Consider the following 22,812-nt stretch of genomic DNA (forward strand, 5'->3'; position numbering starts at 1 on the left):
GTCAATTTTGTGAAAAATTAAAAAATCGCAGTTCACGGTTCAATTCGAATTTAACGGTTTGAACGATTTTTTACGAATTTGACCGATTTTAGAACAAAGTCAACACAAGGTATGAATCGAACCGGTTCGGTCCGGTCCGATTTTGAAAACATTGGTGTAAATACACTCTATTCATGAGTTCCATCAAAACTAACAAACTAACCCCATTGCAAAAATAATGTCAGGGCAACCTCGCGCTTCGCGCGAGGCGCACATCAACTAGTTTGTTTTTAAGTTACGTTTCTTTCTAGCTTTTTGTTTTGGCTAGAAAAACAAAAGGAATTTTCATAAATATTGATGTTGATCTTTTTCACACTAAAAATGCAAAATATGTATAAATTGGTTGGTAGAATAGGAAGGATTGTGCAAATATAAGAGTGGTAAGTATACATTCCCTTATCAAATCCACTCTTGCAGGTAGCTTTTTCTTATTAATGGGCTAAGCTCCTCTCCATTGAATCAGATATAAGTTCTCTCCACTCCATTACATCACAACAAATGAATTTGAAATTGACCACGTTCAAATTATACTTCAATCACTTATGTTAATTAATGTAGAAACTCATACTAAATTGACTCAATTCTATTCGTTGATTAATCATTACAAAACTTTGTTATGCGATGAATTTTTCACCATTGTTTCACCATTGAAAATATTTCAAGCAAATTGAATGCTCAAGTATTCTTAAAAAACAAATCTATTTTTAATATGTTGATCTACCCATGATCAAAATGAGAAAAAATAACACAATCAAATGATTCCTAAAATGATCTACTAGTAATTTGAACATAAATAAATGGAAAGACAATTGGAAAGAAACCTAGTGTAACTAGTGGATTCCATCGCCTTTGTCTCGATCGATGCCTTGTTTATGCCACAATTGCATGTGCCTTTCAATCCGCAAGGGATCTTCTGTCTCACACCCTATGCCATTCTCTGTCCCATTTTTTATTATATTGTTATTTCTTCTACATAAACTTCATGTTTTATTTCTTTTTTATTTCCTTAAAATCCAATAACTATTAATTGAGTAATACACAAAATTTAACAAACTCAAAAAATCAAAATGCCTAAAAAAATGAGATTTTTATGAATTTTCTGCTGTATTTTTTAATTTTTTATTATATATTACTTTTTTGAACCTGTTGTATTTATTTTTTATTCAATTAATAGTTATTGAATTTTAAGGAAACAAAAAAGAACTAAAATATGATGTTTATGTAGAAGAAATAATAATACAATAAAAAATGAGACAGAGAGTGGCACAGAGTGTGAGACAAAAAATTCGTTACGCAATCCGCACATATAAAACTGCCCCTTTATTACACTTTCTCTTCGTCTCCATCACATCCCTTGCTGTAAAGTTTCCGTCGGGCCTCTCCATTATTCTTCACCATGGAAGGATCCTGCCAGAAGGGTCATTTTGCCATGATGACCAACATTTCCACATATTTGTATGTCCAGAAAAAACAACAGGAATTTTAGTTATTAGCTTTGATCCTTTTCACACTGAAAAGAAAAATACGTACAAGTTGGTGGGGTGGATGAAGAAGGAATGTGCAAATAGGAGAGTCGTAAGTATACATTCCCTTACCTTACATATATGCCTTATTTTTAAAATGTCCTTTTCAAATCCACAGCCTTGTTTGACAAATAAGCTTTTTGGATATTTGTCTAAAACTTTACCGTAACTTACTGTAGAAGTTGTAGGAAAAATTTTTGAATTGTGTAAATTTTTGGACATTTTAAAGTTTATAGTTTAAAATTTTTAAGAAATTTTTTGAGATTACTATATGCAAAATTGTTAAAAAATTTGTAGCAGGCAAATTTGGTCAAAAACTTGTTTGTCAAACAAGCCCCACTTATGCATGTAGCTTGCTTTCAAACCATAATTTTTTCTTCCTAATGAACTAAGCTCCTCTCCATTGAATTAAATATATTTTCTCTCCATTCCATTGCATCACAGCAAATGAACTTAAATCCACAACGTTCAAATTATACTTCAATCACTTATGTTAGTTAATGTAGAAACTCATATTAAATTGACCCAATTTTATTCGTTGATTAATCATTGCAAAACTTTGTTATGCATGTGATGAATTTTTCACCATTTATATATTCAAGCAAATTGAATGCCCAAGTATTCTTTTATAAAAAAAATATCGATTTTTAATGTGTTGATCTACTCATGATCAAAATGAGAAAAAAAAAAACATAATCAGATGATTCTTAAAACAATATACAGAAATTTGAATATAAATAAATGGAAAGACAATTGTCTCGATGTATTGCCTGCATCCCTAATGCATGTGCCTTTCAATGCACTTGAAATTGTCCCTCTATTATCATCTCCATCACATCCCTTGCTGTAAAGTTTCCATCGGCTCTGTCCATTATTTTCCACCATAGAAGGTTCCTGGTAGAAGGGGTCATTTTGCCATAATGTATGTTACCATTAGGAGTGTTGATCGCCGGTCATCGGTAATTCGGTAGAAAAAAATTAATTTTTTTTATTTTTAATAAGGTTAACATCTAATTACCGTTCAAACTTTTATTTGGTAATTGGCTTTGGACTAAACAATCGATATTTCGGTAAAATATCCAAAGTTGTAGATTGGTTTTCTAATATAGATTAGTTAAGTATATTTAAAGCATAATTAATAATAAAAAAGTTATTAATAAATTAATTAATATGCTTTTAAGATCACATTTTTTTTATAATCATAAATTATAACTTATAACACTATTTGACTAATACATTAATATGTAATATGATATTTTAATAGACATAAAATATTTAATTAAAATATGAAATTCGCTAATTCATCAGCCTCGAGAATTCGAGAATCGAATTTCAACATCTATTTTCAATTTATTTTACCAAATTTTAAGATTAGATCTTAATCGTTTTTCCCGAATACTGTTTTACGGATCAGCCGGTAATTGAGTTTTTTCCAAAGTGTGAACACCCCTAGTTGCCAGTTGCCAGTTGCCAGTTGCCACCATGGGAAATCTGCTGGGTAGTGATGGTGACTGTAACGGGGCTGTAGACGTTCATGGGCATACCTTAGTATCTTCGCAAGGACATTGATGAGTTTTTCAAAACGAGTCCTTTTTGTGAATGGTTTTGTGGTCCAGTCAACGGATAAAAAATAGTATAATGAAGATGGAAGACCGTGCTTGTAAAAACGAGGATTAGTTTGTCAGTTCAGCCACCCAAAAATAAAAGAAAAAAGACAACAGACGTAGAAAATAGCTAAAAAATAGAAGATAAGCCGTTTTTTCCTTTTTTCTTCTATCGCGTAGAGTCTTTTGTTTTATAGAACAGCATTTTCTTTTGTCAAATTTGCTTTCTGCATCATGGTACCACTAGCTTTATGCTTTCTCTAGACTGACTCTATATATAACGCCTATGAAAGGAAGCATTCCCTGCAAAATTAAGTGCACTCGAGGTTCCACTTGTGTTTCAATACAGATTCTAGCTGCTAGCTAATCAATTTTAGTTTCCTATTACTACCACACCCCTACTAGTTTTTCCAAGCATGGCTTCTGGAAATAGGAACAACGATTGGTCTACCGGCCTCTGTGATTGCACTGAAGATTGCCGTTCCTGTAAGTTCCAAGAATTCAAATGCCCAATAGATACCATTCTATAAGGTTTCTAAGGGTCTTAATTGTTCTATTATAATGCAACCCATGCTTCATGTTCATAAACATTTTGGCTTGACAGGTTGCCTTGCCTGCTGGTGCCCTTGTGTTGCCTTCGGGAGGATTGCTGAGATCGTGGATAGAGGCCAATCCTGTTAAGTACAAAACAAGAACTTTTCTTATAGTTGTTCATCATTAGTCTTGCTAGCTATCATCAGATATGAAATGCATTGATCATTAATTTTCTTTTTCTTTTTTTGATATATAGCTTGCTGCCAGATGGGGTGCATTTTCTGTCTGCTAGGTCTACTCCTGTTGAATCATGGGTCCTTGTCATGGATTGTTAGCATGGGCTATCGCACCAAGATAAGGCAACAATACGGTATTATGGGAGGCTCATGCCATGATTGTATCCTTCATTTCTGTTGCGAGCGTTGCGCCTTGTGCCAAGAGTACCGTGAACTTCAGTTCCAAGGATATGATGTTTCTGCTGGTATGAACATTTTGCTACCCATGTCCTCCTCCTTTTTATATTTTAAATTCTAGAACAATTTTGGATGGTGTTTTAGAAACTTGCAGATGCGAGTATCTGTAAAAGAATAGATTCCAGTAGCATCACAGTTACATGCATATATTCACTCAATGATCACTTATATCTCTTGGGATGATAAATACCCCTGAAAGTGTCTAAGATGCAGGATGTTAAAGACCTAAATAAAGTATAGGAATTAAGAGATAGCATAATGATATGTTTAGGAATTTCAGTGACTAACAGTGATGTGTAATTTCAGAGTCACAGGTTCTATAACATTCTTATTTTCCTTAAAAAAAAGAGTGCATCGCTAAACAGCAAGATTATCAAAGTGTTAAAATTGTTCTACAATTAACTTGGGTGATTTTGAATCCCTATTGACCTCAAATTCTCAATTTTATCGGACAAGTAGGTCTGATATTACATTTTTAGTAAAAGGTGAGGCGAATCCATCCCGTTTTCTTGTATGCTCATCTTGTGAGTATTCATTCATATTAGGAAAAAAAAAATTTCTGATATTTTGATGTTCTCAATATATAACCTCATCCTTTCTCATTAAAAGTCAGAATGAAGTCTTGGATTGAGGTACTTTGGTTTCCAGGTTGGGAAGGAAATGCTGGCAAAAAGATTTCTGGGGTAACTATGGCTCCAGTTGGAGAAACGATGACACGTTAGCTCAAAAGATCTTCTGAATTATGGCCTGAACTCATTTTGCACCTTCAATTCGAAAACCTTATCCTGTTAATTTTTCCATTTAATTATCTATTTGCAATAATCTAGTACCTAATAAAACTCTTTATCAACAAGGTGCAAAATGAGATTAGTACAACTTTATTGCCATATCATTCATCTGATGTGATGTATGTTCAGTTCTTTTTTTTTGGAGTGTATGATGTATGTAGGTTAAATATTTTGTTTTGTGATAATAATAAATCGTACAATAATCCCCAATCTGCCACAAGTGTACAATTTAACGTTGTGTGATGTTTCTTTTATACCCGGATTCGAAACAAATCTGATGCAGACTCAATTTCCAAGTGTAGATCAAACATCAAGCATTTTCGGCCTTGGATATACCTTGTTCCAAAACACGATCACCAAAACCTTATGAATTTATTGATAAAGTTTGCTAGGTAAAATTCCCACCATACTTTTATATAGTATTAGATTAGATTAGATTAGACTAGATTTATTATATCAGGATACAAACTTTTATGTACATTTCAAGTAGGAATTATTCAATTGTGAACTAACACAAAAGAAAAGTAAATTTAAGGGAAAATGACATGTTTCATCCCTCACATTTCACAAAAATATTCTTTTCGTCCCTCACTTTTAAAATGAAGCAATTTCATCCCTGATATTTAAAAATTAAAGCTATTACATCCCTAAACCTAATTTTCAATCTGAATCAAATCATCCAATAATCCAATAATAAATTTCGGAGATAGAATTGATAGGTCACTCGGTCAATTTCATCATATTCACATGACATTTATCAAACCAAAAAAATAAATATTATAACATAAAGGCCATTATTTGTTTTGGAATAGTCGGGTTTTTCTTTTGGGTAAATCTTTTCATGCACCGTTAGTATATTCGCTTGCGAGTCTAAATGTGTATCATAAATACAAAATTTGGTGTTCAAATTTAAATTGAAACGATATGGTAGGTACATAAAACTATCAGTGTATACAATGACAATGTAGGAATTCAAGTTGAGTTATATTCAAGTTGAGTTAACCAAGTGATCTACCAATTATACCTCCAAAATTTGTAATCAGGTTGATAGGTGGTTTGATTCAGATTGAAAATTGAGTTCAAGGATGTAATAGCTTTAATTTTTAAATGTCAGGGACGAAATTGCTTCATTTTAAAAATGAGGGACGAAAAGAATATTTTTGTGAAATGTAAGGGATGAAACATGTCATTTTTCCTAAATTTAAATCTAAATTAACCAAAGTTAAATGTAGTTTGCATTGTGAAAGAATTGACTCCATTTTTCATCCATGGGAGCATCAAGCATGAAACGAGGTTCCAACTAATACTACACAGGCCGGCTTCAGATTGTTATGCAAACTGCAAATATGTTCAGTCAGGCCAAAATCCATCATCCATATATAAACGGGCTCTGGAACTACTTTTCTTCTTATCCTGAAAGGAACAATTGCACGAGCAAATGTTAGGCAAATTATGGTATCAATTATCAAAGGAAAGAATGTTTAGATGCACGTAAAGTGACCGGAAAAAGTTAAGTTTGAGAGCTCAGTAGGCTATCTGGAGCAAAAATGGCACTACTACTAACTCCCTGTTGTTGTTAGCAAATTACTGATTACAGATATAAAATATCCTTTTATCTCAACTTTGATATGGAAGGAAAATGATATTGGCGCTTCTCAAGTACTGCTTAAACTTCACCTAATGCAAAATAAAAAAGGAGTATTTGAGATTTTTTGAGAAGTGCTAGTATCATTTACCGATAAGAAAAGAGGGTAAGACCATGAAATGGAATATCTTGATCACTTTCCAATGAGTACGAACAGCCAGTAATGACTCGATGATACAAACATCGTGTTGGAATGTATGCCCTGAAACAATGATTTTATTTAATACATTTCTTATTATGTTTTGTATTTTAATAACTTCTTCTATATCTGTTACATGCTAGATATAATTGATAAAATCCTTGAAATACTTACTAATGTGATGGTAGTCACAAGAATTGATGACTATGAGATATCAATCACATTTATAGTAATATTCTTAAATTTTAATTGTCATAGTACTAATGAGAGAGAACATCATTAGTACGGAGAGACTAGTACACAGTTAGCCTCTACTTAATGTAAGTAGTGGTTGTTCTCATTAATCATGGTATATAGAGACCTAGGCTAATGTGTAGATGATTTATAAAGTACAAATACATTAGAATGATCCGCTTAGAGATCCCATTGGGATATCTATCTAGTGCCAATGGTTGTATCTCTTGTGGAAAGTTATGTAAATGATCCCACGACTTGAGATCACCGTAGTATCTTGAGTGTGAATCACTATATTTTAACTCTATTGCTTGTTACTCACTGAGAGTGACTTAGAGAATAGAGATTGGGTGCAGTGTGAAGCACGGAAAGATAATGAGTGATTAAGATAGGATTCACTACTCCGATAGTAGGAGTTGATATCTGGATAGCCACCAGTGGGAAATTAACCCTAAAAAGTTGACTGTGTTAGGTTAATTGAAGAATATTTTTAAGTTAACCTAACCTAGAGTTAATTCTGAGAACTAGCAAATTTAATTAGTCAATAGGAAATTGGTACTCATTCCTTATTCCCTGACTAATTGGATATCGGTAGTGAAAGGACAATAATTACATGATAACTTTTCATGGAAAGGTTAGGTCAAAATTTCCTTGACTAATTCCGAGTACTTGGGTGGTCATGATATGTTGCTAAACACCGCTGATGATTTATAATTATAAATTAATTAATTGTTGTAATTAATGATAAAAGAAAGTTGTTTATTTTATCTAATTCTTTTTGGGAATTATAAGTCATAATTATTGCCAATGTATTTGGAGCCTATTGGATCACACACATTGGAGATTTAATTCTGGATTAAATTATGTGTCTGAGTGAAGACTTGAAAATAAAAGTATAAGATACTTTCGGGATTTAATTACAAAGAAAATAAATTTCGGAACTATCTGAGCAGAAAGGAGAAAAAAGTTATCTCCTATCTATCAGATAGCTAAGAAATAGAGTTTGTTATTGGATATCTTTTGCTTTGATCTTGAATAAAACAATTAAATCCTATCTCTTCTTTTTTTTTCCCTCTCTATCTTATCTCTATTAGTACGAAAAAAACCTCTGCCTCCAATGGGGTATCAAGTTTTCGTTACAAAATAGAGAGCTTAGAATGGAAAAATATGTGAGACATATATAGAGAGAAAAACAAATAAAGAAAAGTGAAAAGAAAAGCTGGCAACTTTCATCACTTTCACACACAAGTCGTAGAAACGATCCAAATATCACTCTCGCATGGATTTCGGTAGAGGCAGGACACTTAAACTGCTCAAGGGGTCGTTCATCTTCTCTAATATATCAAAGAAACGTCATACGGATTAAGGTAATCTGTTTTTTCCCTTCTTCTTGAACCATACGCAAAAATTAGGGTGATCCTGAGTGGTTTTTGGGAAAATTTATGAAATTTTCCGCTGCCTTATTTCCCAAAAACCCAATACATAGGTCATAGGACATAGAAAGGCAAAGTCACATGAAAGAAAGAAAGTAATTGAAGTAGTGGCCGTCAACTTTCAACTTCTCTTCTTTTAGTTGCGCTGAAACCAATAAGCAAAAGAAGATCGGAGTAACTATACGACATGTTAGGAAAATTCAACCACACAAAGCCTTAATGTTATGCTAATTGGTGGCAAACCACCAGAAGAAGTAGCCCTTGTTCTTGATTGTTTTAGGTTTTACAAAATCTAACTATAAAAATTGATTATGAAGAATAATCAAAATCAGCAAAAATTACTCTTTAAATCATTATAGATTTTAGCTTTTTTGGTTATTGAAAAATCTATAATTATAATACAAAAGCAACTGAGAACATCATAAAAACTGATTCTTCAAAATCGGGATATATAACCAATTAAAATAATTAATCGAGAACAATTCATAGTAATCTTTCTGAATTGAAATGCGCAAAATATTCCATCATATCCGTCTGGAGCTTTGATTAATAAGAAATGGTGCAACTGTAACTACACTTTCAGATAAATTATGGATAGGCAAGTAATTGCAGGACATCATTTAAGCCAGTTGCACACGACTTGAACCTTTTGTCAAGTGTCATATATATCTAAGATTAATACAAACTACTCATGACGGTTTGTGTCCACAAACCTTGAAAAGCAAATTAACAAGGTCTAATATTTTTAAATATCTATGTGAACAAGACAAGAGGTTATGCTATCAAAACTGTTGAACTGTACATTCTCAGTACAAAATATCCAGCTACACTATAAAATTTCTGACTCATACACTAAAAAAAGGCAAGTACATGAGCACTCTTTACACAATCATAATTAAAGTATAGCAAAGCGGGTGGAGCCAGAGTTTGCATTGTGGATCAGAAATAGAACTCTTTTGATATACTAAGGGTACCAATTAGAATTTCTAGCAAATCACCTAGCATATTCTAAAGATTCAGGGAACCCAAGGGAAATGTGCAGTTGCCCCTTCCTATATACTGGTATCATCTCTTAAATTTTGGTTTCTGTTTCACTATTATCTATTTATGTCAAGATGATTAGCATATTAAGAAACTGGAGCTTGGCAAGAAAACTTTTTGTTCTCTAATTGTACATCATCTAGGGACACGCCTACTGGATTTTTTTTCCTATGATATCACCGAGTGATGCTTTATAAAGTGTCCCTTTACATTTTTTTTTTTTTGTGTTGCTTGCGGCGGCGGCGCGCAGTCTCGCAGAGTCTTCGAGTTAGCACAAATTATATCCCACGCAAATTTACGTAAGGAAGAGTTTGGTTAACGACCCAATTGCAAGGGCGGGGCTCTACCGGTTCGATCCGAGCTCTCTTTATATTTTCTTTCTTTTCTCATTTCACTTCTAGATTCATCTATATGTCCCTTGTTTTTCTGTTCCATCATTTAATCTTCATAAGAAAGTAATTAATTACTTTAAAATTATTTAATTAGTACAAAAATTCATTTATATAGCATATAAGGATGATATAGTCATCTTATTATCAAAATAATCTTTTTAACTTTTTTCGAGAACAGCTATGCATTATTAAAATGACTTTTTTTAACAGTAAATGAGAACACATGAGTTATTTTGAAAATTTTGATTTTTAAGAATCAATTTTACAAAATCATCCCTCACAAAATCAAAATCAGTTGAGGACATCCCATGATCATTGGATAGAATAGGCTCTGAAGTTAAGAGTTTATGTACTTAATGGACATTAAATCAAAACAACAATTGATAAGAATAAATCACTTTTTCATAAAAAAAATCATATGTTTAGATTCCATTATTGATGCGATCTGTGAAAATCTCTATAAGTGACCAATGGTCTTGGAGATTTTCTAGCCGTGATGATAACTGCAGTCAAATTCACTCAAATTTTTTCATACAAAAAAGAAATAGTTTTTAGTGCTTACAAAGTTACACCCAAATTTTAGTTTCTTATATATAAACATAGGAAATTGTATCAAACCAACAAAATTTAATAAACGTGAGTGTGTTTATTTAAATGAAAATTTGTGTTTATTAACAAATGCTTTCACAGCTCTACAATTAATCTTGAAATAAAACAAAGTTAATATATGGTTATATTATTCTTTTCCACTGCACTACGGTTTTACGTTATCATCTTCTTTCAAGTAAGAGGATTGAAGTAAAAATTTGTGGTAATGTATGATATCTTGCTGTTTCAATTACAACCCCAAAAAAAAAAATCTTGCTGTTTCAACTACGTTCCTCGCCCCCACGTGAATGGGCTGGTGGTTGGCGCCTCTTCCTCGGGACCGTTAGGTCCTGGGGTCGAACCTCCGCAGCAACATCGGCTTCTCCGTGCATCTAACGTGCTAGGTCTGGTTGGGACGCTGGGCCGGGCCGGAGTGGGATTAGTCGGGCCACCTTTACGGAATTGACCCGGACACCCACTCCGTTGACAAAAAAAAAAAAAAAACTACGTTCCTCGTGCTTCTTTTTCAAAACTTCATTGCTTCGTGCTATTGTTATTGCTTTCCTAGTCGTTGAGACATAGACCACATTGTAACCAGACTATTGGTACAGGCTTATTATCAACGCAGCTATAGAATCCGGGAACTCGTCTTGGCAAGCTCATGCATGCTTCGAGCCCATAAACTAGTATAACATCAATTTGAAGTCTAGTGTGCTAATTAATAACAAAATATAAGTAATTGTAAAATTCTTTTGCTATCCAAATTCCTTATTTAAGAATAATTTGAATCAAACTTATTCAGTTTTCATGCTTCATATATGAATTAATAAGAACTTTAATAGTTTATTAGATGAATTCAGATAAATAAAGCAAGATCTTGTGAATCAAAACATCACCAATCCATTTAATATTTTACTTTTCTTAAGGACTTTATTATTTCCATATAAAAAAAACATTAGAGAGAATCTTGTTAAAATAGAGAGTCGGTAATGAAAGTATATCACACTTAACTAATTTAAGTTGATCATTCATTGTGTTCTTAAGTATGAATTAGATTTGAATCATTGTAAGAGTCTCAATTCAGGAAAAAAGCTAAGATTTAATGCGGTTAGGTGAATCAACCACTTTTACTGCATAAACATGATTATATATATGGCCTTTAAAATAACATTTGATTTTGCCACGTAAATGTAAATGTAATTTTATATATTATGCTTCGCATTCACAAATTAAAATGATGAAAAGAAGAAATCAAGATTTGCATATTAGAAAGTGAGCTTTCATGTGCAAGTAATACTGGTAAATAAAAGTTACATTGGGCTTATACAAGTCCTAACTAAAGGATGGGAAGACTAATTAAACTAATTATTACCTAATATGACAAATATAAATGTTAATTAGACTAACTTCTTACCTTTCTAATACCATGGATTTTACTACCAACATAGTATTGAGGTCAAATTAGAAAAACAACTCAAGTTACGGCATTGGTCAAAACAAAAAACAAAGTAAAAGCGAGGGGACTAAAGCTGCAATTCCCAAAAAAAAATTCATCTCCTTTTTTTTTTCTGACATTTTCTTACGAAAGTAAGAATTTTTGGCAAATAAACCTAACTCCCCACAGTAACTCCAAAAGCCGGTAACTTTTGGAGTCCTGTGAGGGACTTATAAACCTAAACCCCAACCCCCCCATTACCGATGTGGGATAGAAAACCCCACAGGGGTGCCCCGCTGCTAAGAGATAAAGACCCCCCAAGCCCCCTGAGAATGAGTTTTCTTTCTGACATTTTCTTATGAAAGTAAGAATTTTTTGGCAAATAAACCTAACTCCCCACAGTAACTCCAAAAGCCGGTAACTTTTGGAGTCCTTAATACTTACTTGACCACAAAGTTACTACTTACTTGCTTCATTTTTTTACGGTGGTGACGTAATGCCATCGTCACTGCTCTGTCACGTACATCTGTCAATACGGGCTAATCAAAACATGGGGATAATTTCAGTCCCGAGGTTTCTGACAATTTCATTGAACTCTTTTGAAGTTTGAAAAATTACACATACCTTTCTTGTCATTTAAAATAACAATATATTACCTTTAAATAATTTGATGAAATTCCTTTGTTTGGTATGCTTATATTTAGAATGACTTTAAAATTATTTTTTCATTCTTATTCCTTTTTATTTTCATTTTTTGCCAATACAATTGTAAAATTACCACTATTATCTCTAGTTTCTATTGTAACCAAATGTCGAACTAATGATTTTTTTAATGATTTAGTTTTATACGTAATCTGATTTTGTTGCTAATCTTTATTTTCTATTTTTTGGTATTAAAATTAACAATAAATCAAAAAGAAATTGCCCAAAATCACTACTAAATTATGATAATCTCATTACTAAAAAAATTCATAAATTCTGAATCAATTATTTCAATGTTTTATTTTCTATCTTATAAATCTAAATCCATAATAAAATACCATCAAAAGTATCCTATCATAGTGATAAAATTATTATTATAGTTGTTTATCAAATAATAGTAGGTATGGACATGAAAATTTTGGCACCTTTTCCTTATAATTACATTAGATAATTTTATAATTCTATAGTGAAGTAAATTTAACTCATTACACAAGATCATTTCTAGGTATTCATTTAAAAATTTGATCAAGTCAATATTATTTTAAGGTTTTGTTACTAAAACTATCAAATCAAGGGAGGTATGTGTAATTTTTCAAATTTCAGGAGAGCTCAATGAAATTGTCAGAAACCTTAGGGGAGGTTTCTGAAATTATCCCTAAAACATGAGTAGCAATCAACTGAGAATCTTTATTTTTGTTTTTAAGTTATGTTTCTTTCCAGTTTTTGTGCTTCCTTTTTTTTTTTTTTTGAGAAAACCTTGGAGGCATTTAGACAATTACAAGTTCCTAGTTAACCATAGACGATAGCAAACATCTTCATATCAACATTAGAGATTCACAGAAAAGTTACAACAAGAAATGACAAGAAGACACCCAACATTTCCACATATTTGTATGTCCAGAAAAACAAAAGGAATTCTCGTAGATATTAACTTTGTTGCTTTTCGTACTGAAAAGCAAAGTATGTATCTACCTACTAGATAAGAGAACAACTCAAGTTCTCCCTTGAATGCCAAGTGTCAATATATTCTACCTACTAGATAAGAGAACAACTCAAGTTCTCCCTTGAATGCCAAGTGTCAATATATTGTTAGAGGAAGGAGTTAGGAAGGAGTTTGTTTTCTGATTTTAGGGATTTAAAGAGTGAGAATGCCTATTTGAGCCTTGGTCTTGAAATTAAAGGTCTTAATAGTTCCTTACTATTTAGGGGCTAATTGGTAACAATGGTTTAATTATTTTCATTTGTTCCTTTTGTTTTGTTTTTAATTGGTTTGAAAGGTCAATTGAATCCTTTTATGAAAACTACCTTATTAAATAGTTGCTAACTATTTAGGGTTATTTTTGTATATTTGAAAATATATCTTTTATAATTTTCTGGTCAGATGCAAATAATTGTAGACTATTTGTGGACCTTTTTATGACATGGGTTGTTTTGAATTACATTATATAATACATTATATTGTAGACTATTTGTGGACCTTTTTATCACATGGGTTGTTTTGAATTACATTATTTAATACATTATATAATTATTTTCATTTGTTCCTTCTGATTGGTTTTTATTTGATTTGAAAGGTCAATTGAATCTTTTTATCAAAACTAGCTCATTAAATAGTTGCTAACTATTTAGTGTTATTTTTGTATATTTGAAAATATCTCTTTTATAATTTTCTGGTCAAATGCAAATAATTGTAGACTATTTGTGGGTTTTTTTATCACATGGGTTGTTTTGAATTACATGATGGGTTGTTTTGAATTACATTATATAATTATTTTTATTTGTTCCTTTTGATTGGTTTTTAATTGGTTTGAAAGGTCAATTGAATCTTTTTATGAAAACTAGCTCATTAAATAGTTGCTAACTATTTAGTGTTATTTTTGTATATTTGAAAATATCTCTTTGATAATTTTCTGGTCAAATGCAATAATTGTAGACTATTTGTGGATTTTTTTATCACATGGGCTGTTTTGAATTACATTATATTATTAATTATATAATTATACAAATTAATGCAGTCATACCCGTTAGAAGTAATGTTCCTGCCTGTTAGCATGATTAGTATGACTGATGACTCATGATGTAAGTTAGTCAACAGTAGCTTAATGGTCTTATTAGTCATCGAGCTTCCTTCTTCTTCATTTACCAGAATTTCCTTCCCCCTTTTTCCCTTTCCCTTTTTTCCCGCCGAGTAGCCTCTTTCTTTCTCTCAAATAGCCGCTTTCTTCCCGTCGAATCAGCCTGCAAAATTTTCAGTTTTCTACCAATTCCTTCAACAACCAATTGTCCTTCCTTTTGATTGCAACCCACAAAATCCTCCACACGCACGTGAATTTTTGTCCTGCCCCAAAAATTAGGTCAGTAAAATTTTTTCCCCCAAAATCTAGAAGCCTGCAAAATCTTCAATTTTCTGTCAATTCCTCGAGCAACTAATTGTACTTCCACCAACTAATTGTACTTCCTTTCGATTGCCTCTCAAAAAATCATCCACATTCGCGTGAATTCTTCTTTTTTCCCAAAAAACAACTCACTCAAATCTCTTTTTCCCCAAAATCAGCTCATTTTAGGGATGGCTGTTCTACCGACTTATCATCTATGGTACAGCTTTCAGAACTTACTATTTCCAGCTCTATATATACCTTTGTTTCCCAGTTTTGCCGGTATTCAGCAGACGAGCGAAGAAAATCTAGGTAATTCCTATTCTCTTTCCTTCTATTTCGAGCTGCAATTTTTTAGTTTTAGTTTGATAACTGAGCTGCAAATTTTAGTTTGAGCAACTAATTTTAGTTTCTGTCAATTTTTCAGTCAGCATATTAAGTTGCAATTTTTTAGTTTGATGAATGTTCTTACCTTCTGTTTATTTATTTATATTTATTGCCATGTTCTTACCTTCCGTTAATTAAAGACTGCCATGTGTTTGATATTATACATAAAAGAATAATTATGATGCTATTTTTTCGATTAGCTTACGTTTACTTTTTTTCTCTGTTTTTATATTATTTTCAAATGCTGCCGGACTTTTGCCAACATTCAGGCGAGCAAAGAAAATATAGGTATGTTTCTATTTTATCACCTTCTATTTTGAACTGCAAGTTTTTTTTCACTGTTGTTGCCTCTGTTTATTGCTTTCTCTTAATTAAGGAATGCGATGTGTTTGATGTTATGCTATGATAGTTTACTTTTCCCTCTGTTTTTTATTTCAAATGTTGCATGATGCTGTTAGCTGCTTATCTATTCAATAATTACATCATTTAGTATCATTGTCCTTTGGCTTATTAAGGTTGTCATTTTATATATATTACTTAGTTTTAGCTATTCTAGGATGCTTTGATTCTGTCATTTTGAGTGCCTTTGGATTAGCATCTTGCTTTGTTTATAGTAAAATTAGATTTTGATTTTTTGTGTTCCAAAATGAAAAAAAAAAAAGAAAATTTAGTACAGGTTTTAGATTGATAGATGAGATGTTTGATGATTCCCCTGATCTAAGAATGTTGGAAAGAAACAAAAAGACAAACTTAAATATGCTGACTGAGCATATGAAGTTTAGTCTCGATTCTTCTATTTATAAGCCATATTCTCCTTTTACTATCAACTGTGAGAATGACATTCGTGAAAACCACTTTGTTGAAACATGTGCTTCACAAAATCACATCGATAGGAACCTAATTCTGCCGAATGACTGCAGAGGTAAAAATGTTTGGTTTCCTTCAAAAAATACTGGAGGAATTCATTATACCTCTGATTCTATTGACAATCATTCTTTGCTCCCAATCAATTCATCTTTAATCAATCTGTCTGATGTTCAGCCTGCTAGTTCATCACAAGTTAACTGCAATGAGCAATCATTTGTTATAGAAAATTAGTTTCAGAGTGAGCAAGTCACAAATGTTAAAGGGAGAAATGTTTCTTCTGAAATATCAGGTCTAGACATGCAACTAATTAATTATACTCCTCCCCTCTTTGTGAATAGACATATACCTATAATAGGTACTACTCCAGTTATATCTTATAATAACAGGCCTCTTGAATATTCTGACATTTATGCTGGAGAGGTGATAAATAAGAAAGAATATAGAAGACACGCCTACTTTAGATGGAAAAAGAAGAGATTGAGAGCAAAGTCTAGATCAATTGCTTCTACAAATATAACTGAAAAGCAAACAAGCACCACAATTGGTAATGAGTGTTCCTCAGTTGTTGGTGTTCAGCGTAGTTCTCGATGTCATTCGAAGCATCACAAATCATCTCTCAAAAAAGCTCAGCCAGGTCTAGAGTTAATACTTTTAAGTTTTCTAATATGTTTTTCTCCACTGCCATTAAAATCAATTGAATGGTTTGATTACTAAATGCTCTCAAATAATTGTATTTTAGGAAGAAAGTGCAAAACAGGAAGAGCTTTGTTGGATATAATTCCTGACAAAGCTGATATCCTACCAACCCAACTAGATTGTCCTCATTGCGGAGCCAAGAAGTTTTTTTCTGACACAGCATATTTTTGTTGTCAAGATGGTGAAGTTGTTTTGGCTCAAAATAAAATTCCAGATATCTTTAAAGAGTTATTAACTTCATCTTCACAAGAGGCACAATCTTTTAGAACTCTTATTAGAACATATAATAATCATTTTGGATTAACTTCCTTTGGTGTTAAAGCTGATCAGAATCTATCAAAAAGGAATAAAGGAATTTACACTTTTAGAATTCAAGGACAGTATATCACTTTTGAATGATTTCAGTTCAAGCAATGGTCATAATAATAACTTGCAGTTATATTTCAATGACTTTGAAACTGAAGTAAACAATCGATTAGCAGCTTGTCCTAGACTATCCGAAACTGTGATTAGGAAAATTATGCAAGTTCTTGAGGCTAACCCATATGCAAAATTCTTTAGAAATTTGAGAGAGATATCTAATTTAGATAACTACTACATTGTGTTAAAAACTCTACCTGGTGTTGATCAAAGAGTCTATAATAGACCAACAACTTCACAAGTTGCAGGCTTGTGGGTTGAGGGGTAAGAAAATGGAGAAACCAGCAGGCGTGATATTAGAGTTCATACCCATAGTGGCACTTCAAAAAATATACAATACTATTATGGATGTTATGATCCACTCCAATATCCAATACTTTTTCCTTTTGGTGATCTTGGCTGGCACCAAGGAATACCAAAGAAAGGAACAAAAGTAAATGGAAGAAAGGGGAAAAAAAGGCAACCTGTAGCAGATTTCATTTCCCCTGAAAATGCTGCTACAGTAGAACAACTAATCCAAAATGAAGAACATGGTTAGTAAAATAACTATATACCATGATCTTTCATTTTACCTATTTAATATTTATGATTACACATTTAATAATGTACTATTATTTTTTCCACAGCAATGGAAAACATACATGAAGATCCAAATTTTGTGTCTCTTCGAGAATATTATTGTTATAAACTTCAGATTAGGGACAATGATGAATCTTGGCTATTACATTTTGCTCGCCTCCTACAACAATATATTGTTGATCAATATGTGAAGCTTGAGACACAAAGACTTGACTTCTATAGATTACAACAAGAGGAAATTAAGAGAGAGTTCTTGAAAGGCATAATAGATGCTTTAGGATCAGGCGAGAGTCAAGCATCTAATGTTGGCCAACGTATCATATTACCGCCATCATTTATTGGAGGGCCGAGAAATATGAGACGTAAATACATGGATGCAATGACATTAGTACAGAAGTATGGTAAACCGGATATATTTCTGACCATGACTTGCAATCCTAATTGGCCAGAAATAAAAGAGCACTTAATAGATAAAGAAGAGGCACAAAACAGACCAGATTTGCTTGCTAGAGTATTTCATGCTAAGTTAAAACAGCTTAAAGATGAACTTCTGAAAAAATGCATCTTTGGTGAAGTGGCAGCTTACACTTATGTCATTGAATACCAAAAACGTGGACTGCCACATGCACACTTCTTGCTAATTTTAAAGTCAAAATTCAAGATGTATACTCCTGAAGAATATGATAAAATTGTCTGTGCTGAGATACCAAATAAAGAGAAAAACGAACATCTATATAATTTGGTTATTAAACATACGCTTCATGGACCATGTGGTTCACTTGATCCAACAAATGTATGCATGAGAAAAAATGGAACTTGCAAGAATAATTTTCCTAAAAATTTCTGTGAGGAAACTATCCAAACTCTTAATGCATATCCTGAATATCGAAGGAGAGATGATGGAGTTCAAATTAAGATCAAATCAGCTCTTTTAGATAACAGATGGGTTGTACCATACAATCCATATCTTTTGGCTAAATTTGATTGCCATCTTAATGTTGAAATGTGTTTTACAATTAAGGCAGTCAAATACATTTACAAGTATATCTATAAAGGTCATAATAGAACTAACTTTTGTGTAGTAAATAATAAACCTGATTCAGAAATTGATGAAATTAAACAATATGTATCAGCTAGGTGGGTTTCTCCACTTGAGGCAGCATGGAGAATCTTTAGATTTTCTATGAGTGAAATAAAGCCAGCTATTATTCATTTACAATTGCATTTGGAAAATTATCAGCCAATGAGTTTCAAAAAAACAGCTAATCTTCAAAATGTTGTCAATAACTATCATTTGAAAAAACCAATGCTCACTGAATTTTTTTACATGAATAGGACAGATAAAGCAGCTCAGGATCTAAATTGTACTTATGTAGAGTTCCCTGATCATTTTGTCTGGTTACCTAAGCAAAAATACTAGAAATTGAGAGAAAGAGGTGAATCAATAGGGCGAATAATGACTACTCATCCTTCTGAAGGAGAACGATACTACTTGAGATTACTTTTATCAAAGGTTCGATGTCCAATTTCATTTAATGACCTGAGAACCTTTAATGGAGTTCAAGTAGAAACGTTCCAAGAGGTAGCGTTAATTCGAGGCTTGTTACAAAATGATAACAGCCAAGAAATTTGTTTACAAGAAGCCTCACTCTTTCATATGCCCTATGAAATGAGGCGCCTTTTTGCAACACTTTTGGTTTATTCTTGTCCTAATGACCCAAAGGCATTGTGGCAAAATTTTGATTCTTCTATGTCAGAAGATTTTGCCAAATGTTCAGCTATGACATGTACACAAGTGAAAAGAAATGTCCTGCAACAAATTGATGGTTTTTTGCAATCCATGGGAAAAAGTATACATTCATATAATTTGATTCCCACTGGATTCTCTTATGAAAATGTAGAGAATGAAACTCGAGAATTAAGAGCAGAAAGAAACATTGTCATTTCAGAAACTGACTTAAATTCAATTAACCTGCTCAATGAAAAACAGAAAAAAGCATTCATAATCATATCTGAGAGAATTTACTCAGATAAACCTGGTGTTTTTTTCATTGATGGTCCAGGTGGTATTGGAAAAACATTTTTGTATAGAGCTTTGTTAGCTGATGTTAGATCTAAAGGCTATCTTGCTCTTGCTTGACAGGTCGTCCGCCTGTGCAATAATAATAATAAATATAGAACCTAGATACCACTAAAAGCAGTCAATAATCAATCCTAGGTACTGGAGCAGGGACTCTAGGTGTGCAATGGGTTACTTGATTCACCCTGTTCCCAAAGAGTTTGCTTAACCCGATATACCAGAATTAATTAATTGACAAAAATTACTAAATAGTAGACAGTGGCAAGTAGGGTCGTCTCCTCAGGGACTGGGGATATCTGTCTCTTTTTAAAGTCCAATTGGTAAGGGGGGATTTTACCGGAATGAAACTAAAAACAATTAAATAATTTAACTAAAAATGAATAAATAACTAGCACAAGTAAAACAGGAATTAAATCAAGAATAAATAAATTCTAGCCAAGGATACAACTACTCAGGCACAATCCAATCATCCGATCATTGATGCAAGAGAGGTTCACTTAATGTATTAATAGGCTAGTTATAGTCTGATGACCAATTTTTCCTTAAATTATAGATGACCAAGGTACGACCATTAATCACCTCTAACCAGAAAAGTACTCCTAGGTACGACCGTAGGAATTAATTTTCCAATTGCATTAATAACTAGAAAAACCTAGCCCTAACCAATAACACGCTACGAGGGTTATTTAAATTAGATTGCACGTTCCCCTAATGTGTAAACACACCATTTGCCACTAACATTAATCAATCAAACAATTACGGATTTAATTGACTAAATTGGCACGAGATTAATAAATCACATTGAACATCGGGCCCTTGACATCCAATTAATAAAATAATCCCATGAAAATTCAAGCAGATAACGTGCAAATATTAATAAATAAAGGAACACGTGAAGACTAATTAGATCTCACAGATTTTCGGGACTGCGCCGTCGAGTTGACCCTTGACTAGATGGAAGATTTAGCCACGCCGCATAATTAAATCACCACACGAATTAATGGATTGCAAAGGCATAGCGTTTTCTATTAAGAAGTAAGGAATAAGAGGTGTTTTTCCCGTTGGGGAATTTTGTCGAACACCTGGCGTGTGTCAGAGGCCAGTCCAAAGAAGGAAAAACTAAAACTACACTAAAAGACTAAAACTAGAGATGTCCCTGCTACTCTACGTTATCCCTATTTAAGCAATAAAAAAAAGATAGACTCAAGCTATCTAGGTGGTCCCCACACATGTGGACAAAGCCTTCAAAGTACTTCTTGCCCCAAGTCTCTTTCCGTAGCTTTCTTTTGGGAGCCCCAAGTGACTTGATGCCTTCCACTAGCTTGTGGTCCCCCACCAATTCAAGGGCCCAAGAATTGAAGCCCTTAGAAGTCTCCCTATTTTCCATAAAGTCCTTCCTTTTTAGTGGTTTTCTGCTTCATTCCTGAAATTAAGTCCATATACCAAATATGAGTAAATATCAGAATTTAGCACACTATTTATCAGGGATAAAAGGGAAAATTACTAATAAAAATTACTAACAAATGACACCCTATCAATTCCCCCCACACCTGAATCATGCTTGCCCTCAAGCATGGGAACAATTCAACCCAACAATGGCCAGCTTTAACAATATCATTGCCAGCTGTGCTTATACCGAAATGAAGATCTAGTGGCTAAGTGTCAAGACATATCCCTCCCGGTTAGCTCTCAAGTTCCTAGACCTGTCCAATTCATGGCTAACTCACCTAGGAAATTCAAATATTAACTAGCAATAGTCAGCAATTCAGTCAACTGACAACCAAAATCTCAACAGTGCGAACCAAGGATCGGCAGGCCAACATGATCATAAACTCAATTTTCCACATCTGATTTTTTTCTTTTTGTTTTGTTTGTTTTTTTTTTAATAAATTGCACGAATAATGCTTAGTCCCGAGCTATTCAAGTCTTTTGATGTGAACTCTGACATTTTTAGATGAAAGAGCCCAGTTACTCAACTTTTCACAGCTCCAGGACCACTTACTCATAGATATCGCCACTTTTTGACGCGAGAGCCGACACGTGTGGTGAAGACCCCCGGTTACTGGGTGGCGACACTAGCGGAGTAAAGCCATACGTTATTCACCAATAACACCAAAATACCAAGTAATTACAAATCATAGCCCGCGTCATGTCCTAAATATGGAGAACTAAGGTCGACAGGAGACCAAACTACACAACAATGCCGGCAAAATATTTATATTGCCTAAACAAGTTAGCCATAAATTGCACCAAGTCGTTAAACTCAAAATATTCACCAAGAAAGCATGCTCTTACCTGCCACTAAAACCCAATTCATAGTATAAACCACCACTAGCAATGAAAAAGTGAGCTGCCAAAATATTCACCAAGATAACAAAAAAGGAAAAACACCCAAAAGGGACTAAAGGGACAACACCTCAACAGAAAAACAACACTTAAACAAAAAACATAGGAAAAACACCCCAAAAATGAAAAATTGAAAATATCTAGCACCCAAACCGACCCCCCCACACCTAAAGGACACATTGCCCTCAATGTGATAATATAATAGCAGAGAAAACGGAAGGGGCAACGGTACTTCCCTGACGTCGTCAAGACAAGGGGGGGTTGGGCGGAAACTGCGGAGGGAACCCGGCCTGCTGCATAAATGCCGCTAGATTCTGCGCCATATTGTGAATGTTAACGTCCATGTGTTTCTGCCGAATCTCAAGCCGCTCGACTGTGTTGCGTAGCTGGTTCCATTCCTCATCCGTATGGCCGGAATGGGGGGGAACGGAGGAGGACGGTCCAGGATCGCCGCCCACCGTGGAGGCACTGGCAAAGGATGATCGAGGGGGA

The 22,812-nt window shown here is 33.3% G+C and overlaps 2 protein-coding genes across 3 annotated transcripts; both read left to right on the forward strand.

The window, feature by feature from the left end:
* Nucleotides 1-3,503: 3,503 nt before the first annotated feature.
* Nucleotides 3,504-5,364, forward strand: LOC113753210 (protein PLANT CADMIUM RESISTANCE 2-like). 2 transcript variants are annotated; one of them, XM_027297314.1, is made up of 4 exons: nucleotides 3,504-3,652; nucleotides 3,771-3,842; nucleotides 3,957-4,181; nucleotides 5,264-5,364. In XM_027297314.1, exons 1-4 carry the CDS (start codon nucleotides 3,583-3,585, stop codon nucleotides 5,329-5,331), a joined length of 435 nt encoding a protein of 144 aa, XP_027153115.1. In that variant the 5' UTR covers nucleotides 3,504-3,582; the 3' UTR covers nucleotides 5,332-5,364. The 2 variants fall into 2 exon arrangements, with proteins under 2 accessions (XP_027153115.1, XP_027153114.1); XM_027297313.1 differs by lacking the exon at nucleotides 5,264-5,364 and adding an exon at nucleotides 4,822-5,173 and having other exon boundaries at nucleotides 3,506-3,652.
* A 12,579-nt stretch (nucleotides 5,365-17,943) lies between these two features.
* On the forward strand, nucleotides 17,944-19,314 carry LOC113752523. Its single transcript, XM_027296636.1, has one exon. It carries the CDS (start codon nucleotides 17,944-17,946, stop codon nucleotides 19,312-19,314), a length of 1,371 nt encoding a protein of 456 aa, XP_027152437.1.
* The last annotated feature ends 3,498 nt before the right edge of the window (nucleotides 19,315-22,812 follow it).

The sequence above is a fragment of the Coffea eugenioides genome, chromosome 11, assembly GCF_003713205.1.
Source record: "Coffea eugenioides isolate CCC68of chromosome 11, Ceug_1.0, whole genome shotgun sequence".
Classification (NCBI taxonomy): domain Eukaryota; kingdom Viridiplantae; phylum Streptophyta; class Magnoliopsida; order Gentianales; family Rubiaceae; genus Coffea; species Coffea eugenioides.

Coding starts and splice junctions, on each gene's coding strand:
- LOC113753210 (XM_027297313.1), top strand. CDS start 3,583: ATGGCTTCTGGAAATAGGAACAACGATTGGTCTACCGGCCTCTGTGAT. Junction 3,653..3,770: donor CACTGAAGATTGCCGTTCCT/GTAAGTTCCAAG, acceptor TTGGCTTGACAG/GTTGCCTTGCCTGCTGGTGC. Junction 4,182..4,821: donor AGGATATGATGTTTCTGCTG/GTATGAACATTT, acceptor TTTGGTTTCCAG/GTTGGGAAGGAAATGCTGGC.
- LOC113752523 (XM_027296636.1), top strand. CDS start 17,944: ATGGAAAACATACATGAAGATCCAAATTTTGTGTCTCTTCGAGAATAT.